The 7,099-nt window shown below is 45.5% G+C and overlaps 1 protein-coding gene across 1 annotated transcript in view; it reads right to left on the bottom strand.

The window, feature by feature from the left end:
* The window catches only part of LOC102371427 (C-type lectin domain family 1 member A-like), a 22,680-nt gene that overhangs the window by 9,233 nt on the left and 6,348 nt on the right, over positions 1 to 7,099 (bottom strand). Inside the window, exon 2 of the mRNA XM_025191301.1 lies at positions 4,762 to 4,860. Coding sequence (XP_025047086.1) covers positions 4,762 to 4,855 — 94 coding nt within the window. The 5' untranslated portion in view covers positions 4,856 to 4,860. The remainder of the gene's footprint in view (positions 1 to 4,761; positions 4,861 to 7,099) is intronic.

Below are 7,099 nucleotides of genomic sequence, written 5' to 3'. Positions count from 1 at the left end.
GCCCCCTTTGCTCACAAGGATGCGGGTCCAGTTGTGGCTGTCCCCCTGACCACTCCTTTGTGGCACTGATCGACCCTGATATGCTGATGTCCTGCCTGTGCCATTGCCCCTCACTCCCCACCCACAGTCCCCTGGTCCTTCTGGTGTCCCTTACTCCCCACCCACAGCCCCCCACCCCCTCCAGCCCTGCTGGAAGAGGCCCCCAGCTGCTAGGACTACAGGGCCAAGGACCCAGGTCTGCAGCCCTCTTCCCTCCTCCCCTCCCCCCCCACAACAGCACCCAAGCTCCAGCTCCTGCCCATGGGAAGCAGAGGCTGCTGTGGTGAAGCAGTGCATGAATCTGGGCTCCCCATCCCCCACAGGCAGCATGGCTGGAGTGGAGCCTGTGTGGGGTGCAGACACGAGCTGCCCACTGTGGGCACGGAGCTTCCCACCCTGCTGCTCTCCCACCAGGGCCTCCGCAGCCCAGCAGGTGGGATCCAGCACAGCAGAGCAGATCGGTGGGGAAGGAGTCCTGCACCACTGCTAGGAGCCCTATGCTGCCATGGAGAAATGCCCTCTGTCTGCCTTGCAGCAGCAGGGTCACAATGCTGTGCGGCCATCCCCACTGCTGCCAGGTGGCAGGGGGCACTTTGCCATGGTGGCACAGGGCTCCCAGCGGCAGGGGGGGGCTCCCCCACCCACCCCGCCCCGCCCAACTCGGGCCGCTCTGCCCTGCCATGCTGGGTCCCACCTGCTGGGCTGTGGAGGCCCTAGGGGGAGGGCAGCAGGGTGAAGAGCTCTGAGCTCTGAGCCCACAGCAGGCAGCCCACATCCACCCCTGCCCTGCGCACAGATCTGGGAGCATGTTCCCCACTCCCCCAGGAATATGTGCAGCAGTGGGAAGCTAGCCTCCCACAACCTCCCGGATGAGCTGTCCACAGCTCAATTCAGTTCACATGGCCTTAAGCCACATGCACCACCTTGGATGGGTAGCAGACCCAGCCCTGCCTAACTCCTGCCCTCACTATGGGGGCCTCAATTCCCCCCTCCCCCAGACTTACCTGCGATGAGCTGTGGGAACTGCTCTCATGCTGCCTGGATGCCATGTGCATTAGTGCACACATGCACATGGCACCCCCCACCTGATGGCCCTCCTCCTGCTCCCCACAGTCCCATGCAGGCTGGAACTCTGCCAGGCTGCAAGGGGAAACCTGCCTTCCCCCATTTTTTTTCCGTTAAAGGAGAAAATCTGGGTTTTTCTCCTAAAAATGATCACATCCAGGTTTTACCTCATTTTTCCATGGCAAAAGGAAAACTCAGATCCCTACTGATGACATACCTGCTAGTGAGATAAAGCACCTGTCTAATTACATAGTAATGTGGACTTTGGATTGCCAGAACTACTGTTGATAATAAGTCCATAAATAAAGAAATGAAGGCTTTTAGCACAGGTGGCTCTGAGATTATTCCCACCCTGGTAGTTGTAGCAGGTCCTTTCACTACTTGATAAGATTATGTTTAAAGACATGAGGTTGGCAATTATTAATGTGTTACAGAAAATATGTTAAAAAGCTTATGTGAAAATAACTTTGGGAGTGAAAAATTGAGGCAGTGGGCTAGGGATATTTTATACTAGCTTCAAATGAATAGTCTCATTAAAGAAGCTCTGAAAGCTGGTTCTTTGTGCCAAAATTAAAGGCCAAGTGTATCAATATATGCTATGTTGGTGGTACAGGAAAAGATTGCCCACTGAAGCAAATTAGGAATAGATGTGTTTACATTCGCCAATAAAGTCTTGCACTTTCCCCAGACAGACCGACAATCAGATACTACAGCTAAACAGTAGCATCTGGTATAGTAAATCTTTTTCAGAAGACATGGACATAGAAATGCCTGACAACTGACCACAGATTTGTGGGCATAAAACTGAGCACTTTGCAATTGTAGCAAAACCCCCAGTTTTTTTCTGTTTTTTTCTTTATTTATTTTAAAATGCATTCCCTCCCCTTCCCCAACCATTGCTGACTTTTTCTCTTCCTCTCTATTCCCTATAGATAAGTATAAGTGAGCTCAGACTTATGATAAGCTTTAAACATTTTTATTTTGGTAGCAAGTTTTTGGTTTTGGATATCCACTGTTTTATATTGTGTTATTATTAGATTTGTATTGATTCTTACTGTTATATATTGTATTATTATCATTTTCGTATTGATTTTATTGTTTCATATGGATATTATATGGTTTAGGCCTGTGTTTGTAAATGAACCAAAGTCATGACAAGTTTCCATTTTATATGTCAAGCCTCCATATTGTGTCCTGTGCCTGGGCATCCCATGTTGCAACTGTATGAGTCACGTACCGCTCCCATGTAAATTGGTTCCCAGATGAATGAGAATGATTGGGAATGATTGATATAAAATGGTAGCAGACCTCTACTGAATGGTAATGACTGGGCCATCACCTCGCATTGATTCATCCAGGAACCACAGACTGACCCTTGCCTGGGCATGCCTCCTGTCACTAGGGTCACACAAGGTCTGCCCCTATAAAAAGGGGCAGTGAAGACAGACCCAGGGGGATGCCCTCTCCATCTGGACCAGCGCCATGCCACACCACCTATCCTTTCTCCAGCTCCCAGCACCTATTGCCACTCCCTGCAACTTCTCTAGCTGTCCCAGAGCCATCCTCTGGCTCCCCACATCCAGAGCCCCTCTTTAACACCCATACTTTCCCTTAGTCCCATTTTCCCTCTCCCCACCTACCTTTTCAGCTCCCCCATAGCTCTGGCTCCAGTCCCAGCCTCTGTGCCGGCATACTCCCCTGTTCTGTAGGCTTTGGGCATTGTCTTTTAATCAATTAACCTAAAGTTACCCCCGAGCCTCAGTTCTTCAGCCCAGGCCCCTGTAGTCTACCAGTTCTAATCCCGGTCCTGATAACTTTAACTTCCTACACTTCTACTTTCTTACCTTAACCTTTCCCCAGGTATCCCAAGTATACCAAGCACATACATACACATCACAACACTCAACTTAGGAACTCACTTGTGTATATGTGTAGGTGGGTGGTATGTGTGTGAATACACATATATATACATATATAGATATCATTGTGTGTATGTGTGGTATATGAATTAGTAATCTACATATGTGTATTGGATGTGCAGGTGTTGGTAACTGGTAACTGATTCTGTCTAGATTTGGTGTGTGTAGCATGTATGGGCTTAAACTAGTGATAAATGTGCATGAACCTAGACTAGTTATTTTGAACGTGTGTGTATTTGAGTTGCTAGTGTGAGTGTGTGTGTGTGTGTGTGTGTGTGTGTGTGTGTATGGCATTGTGTGCATGATATATGAATTAGTGATCTGTGTCTAACTTTGGGGGTGTATAGTGTAGGTGCTTGAATTGGTGATAATGATGCATGTGCCTAGGCTAGTTTGAATGTGTATGTGCCTGAGCTGGTAGTGTGCGTGTGTATGCACCTAACTGATTTGTGTATTTGTATACATACAATTGTGTCACACCCTCCTGTCTAACAGTGAAATATTCAGATCCTAAGAGTTGGCCTGACCCCACAGGGCAACACAATGAAAAATGGTCTTAGACATGTCACCAGGATTCCTCAGATAGGCATTGATTCATATTGATTTACTGCAGATAGGCATTAATTCATAATTAGCACATTTAAATTACAGAATAGTACCATCCAAACATTCTTTGATAGCTACCAAGATTTTGTTCTATAGAAAAAATGAGAGAAGAATGCCTGCACTGCTAGGAAATGAGTTACAGTGATATGGAGAGATAGATAAGGCAAAACAAGAAACTCTGTATGACCAAAGGTCCTGGAAGTCCCCACCCTTTTATGAAAATGATGCTGTGTATATCTGTTATAAGAAGAAATGATGCTAGCAAGAGTGGGGTCATGAGACTTAACTAGGAATCTTCTGAGATTGTTATACCTAAGAGAAATATTTCAGGGGAACAAGTGATACTTTCCAAAACCCAAAGGAGTGGGAAACAAGAGGCACTGAGTCAGCCATTTTTTTCAAGAAGGTCTCAGACAGGTAAGAGCCGTGGCAGGTTGAGAAGGCCTCTGAGCTCTAAGACATGGAACAATCAGATCTACTTGTTGGTGCTGCCAGAAGATCAGAATGCAATCTCATGCCTTGGGGCACCTCACTCCACAGGGCACCTCAGAGACTAATTGAAGACTGCTAGTTAATTTCTTTTATAGAATGGTTATAAGTACTTGAAATTCTGTATTGCATTAGTGTTGATTTTTAATTATTATTGTTACATTTGTCTGGGAAAGGAAGCTGGGGTGTGAACCATTTGGAACCTGTTCATGCCTCATGAAAACAATCACCAATCAGATAGAGTCTATGCACAGAATGAAGCAGGCCTATGTTAGACTCTAAGTCAACAATGAACAATGTAACCATCACCTTCCTGATTCTGTGAGCAAAGATGGCCATGAAGCAAAGCTTCTCCATTCATTTTAATCACAAAGGAAGGGTTTTTAGTTTATAATTAAACAATGCTTATCTAAAGCTCTTGATGCAACCTGGCACCACTGGCACCTAACTGGAATATAGCATCTATTCATGGAGGAATAGCTTGACACTAAAGAGATAGAGCAAATCTAGCAATATGGCATTGACCGATAATTAACACAAGAAAATCCTAATGCATTCATGATATATAATGTTAGTGTTAGTGAGATCACATTCAAGGAAGAGATTTAAGTTGGTCCAAAAAATCAGATGAGCCATAGCAAACCTGGGATCCTGCTTGGTTTTCCTTTCTGTTTGGTCTTCTCTTTTGGAAGAGTGCAAAACTTAAGGTCCACATAAGTCACCGTCTGCTCACTCATTTCTCCTGAGTTAGGGAAGAGAAATTGCACAGTTGGGTTTGCTAGTGCATTAACATTATTCTTGAGTTATTATTTTAACCACAAGAGTTATTCAGGAGTTATTCAGGAGCTATGCTTTTAGCTGCACTGACCAGAGAAGAAGACTACAGTGTATCTCTCAACAACACAAACTACTGTGAACACATCACACCTGTCCCCACTCACTGTACTCTTATTCCAACTTAAACATCATTCCCAGATCCAAGAAAACTAAAAGATCTTCCTAAGATCCCTGTGACTGACAGCATTCCTCTTAAGACACAACTGAACTTTCTGTTCCAGAGCAAGGTTTGTCCCTGTAGCAAATAAAGATTTCTCAATGGCTAGTTCAAGGACTGGAGGACAAACTTCCACAGGAAGTTAGGACCACTACAAACCATATGCAACAGAAGTTAGTCAGATCACTTCATGCGCAGTTGGAATGTTCTCAAGTATCACTGTGCTGAAGGCAAGATAAGAGCCCCCCAAAACACAGAACAGCTCAATTTTGAGCCTCCTATTAAACCCATGAGAATACCATATGTGCAATTAAACTGGCAGCTTAGATCTTGGTCAAAGGTAATTTTTTTTATACAAAATTTGAAATTAGTTGGACAAGGAGTTCTTCAAATACAGGACCTTCACAGGAGGTACACACTCCCACTAGGGGAAATGCCTTACTAGACTTGGTACTGGCCACAGGGGATGACTTGGTGGGGAATCTGCAGGTGCAAGGTAACATAGGGGATAGTGAACACCTATTCATAGGTTTCGCTATCTGGAGAAAGTTGGGGAAGGTAACTAGCAGGGTGGAAGTGCTAGACTTCAGGAAGGTCAACTTCAACAAGCTCAGGAGATTAGTTAGGGAGGGACTGACTTGTAAAATCCTTGGGGACATGGGAGCTTAGGAAGGGTGGGCATTTCTTAAGGGACTAATCCTGCAGGCACAGAAAAGGACTATCCCAGGACACATAAAAGGGGTAAAAAAGCAAAGAAACCCTCTTGGGGGAGCAGGGAAATCCAGGAGAGCCTGGAGGGAAAAAAAGAGGCCTACAGGCTGGGGAAGCAGGGGGCTGCCACCAAGGAGGAGTATACCTGTTTGGCTCGAGCTTGCAGGGAAACAGTGAGAAGAGTCAAAGCAGAAATGGAGCTTAGGCTGGCAGCAAAAGTCAAGGATAACAAAAGGGCATTCTTTAAGTACATAGGAAGCAAAAAGAACGTGCAGGGTAATTTAGGGCCCCTTCAGGATGAACTAAGGCAACTGGTAACAGATAGGATGGCCAAAGCAGATCTTCTAAATGATTTCTTTGCATCAGTATTCTTGGACACAAATACAGATATGCATCCCACTGGGACCTTAGGTAAGCCCAGTATAGATACCAGCCCACCAACTGTTTGTGCTGACCTAGTAAAGGAGCACCTGGAGGGATTGAATGTATTTAAGTCAACAGGTCCTGATGATCTTCATCCTAGGGTACTTAGGGAATTAGCTGGTATCATAGTAGAGCTGCTGGCACAACTGTTTGAGCACTCATGGTGCTTAGGACAGGTTCCAGAGGATTGGAAAAGGGCCAATGTGGTCCCTATTTTCAAGAAAGGGAGGAAGGAGGAACCAGGTAACTATAGGCCGGTTAGTCTCACCTCTATCCTTGGCAACACCTTTGAGAAAATTGTTAAGGATCACATTTGTAGCAGGTAAAATTATACTAAGAGGCAATCAGCATGGGTTCATAGCAGGCAGATCCTGCCTGACTAACCTGGTCTCATTTTATGACCAGGTCACAAAATGCTTGGATGAAGGAATAGAGGTGATGTTATTTATTTAGATTTCAAGAAGGACTTCAACACAGTGTCACACCCAAATTTTATAAATAAACTAAACAGTTGCAATGTAGATTATTACACAGTCTGGTGGGTGGAAAATTGGCTTATGGGATGCACCCAAAGAGTGGTGGTGGATGGGTTGGTTTCTACTTGGAGAAATGTGGGCAGCAGAGTCCCCCAAGTCTCTGTCCTGGGACTGGTACTATTCAATATCTTCATTAGTGACTTGGATGAGGGAGTAGAAAGCACCCTGTCCAAGTCTGCTGATGATACCAAACTATGGGGAGAGATACACAAACCAGATGGCAGGGAGCGAATCCAGGTTGATTTGGACAGGCTGGGGAAATGGGCCGAACAGAATAGGATGCAGTTTAACAAGGACAAGTGTCATGTGTGTGCAGC

This window comes from Alligator sinensis, unplaced genomic scaffold (genome assembly GCF_000455745.1).
Source record: "Alligator sinensis unplaced genomic scaffold, ASM45574v1 scaffold1386_1, whole genome shotgun sequence".
Taxonomy (NCBI): domain Eukaryota; kingdom Metazoa; phylum Chordata; order Crocodylia; family Alligatoridae; genus Alligator; species Alligator sinensis.
Note: the sequence above shows the minus strand (reverse complement) of the source record. Positions and strands in the feature narration are given on the sequence as shown.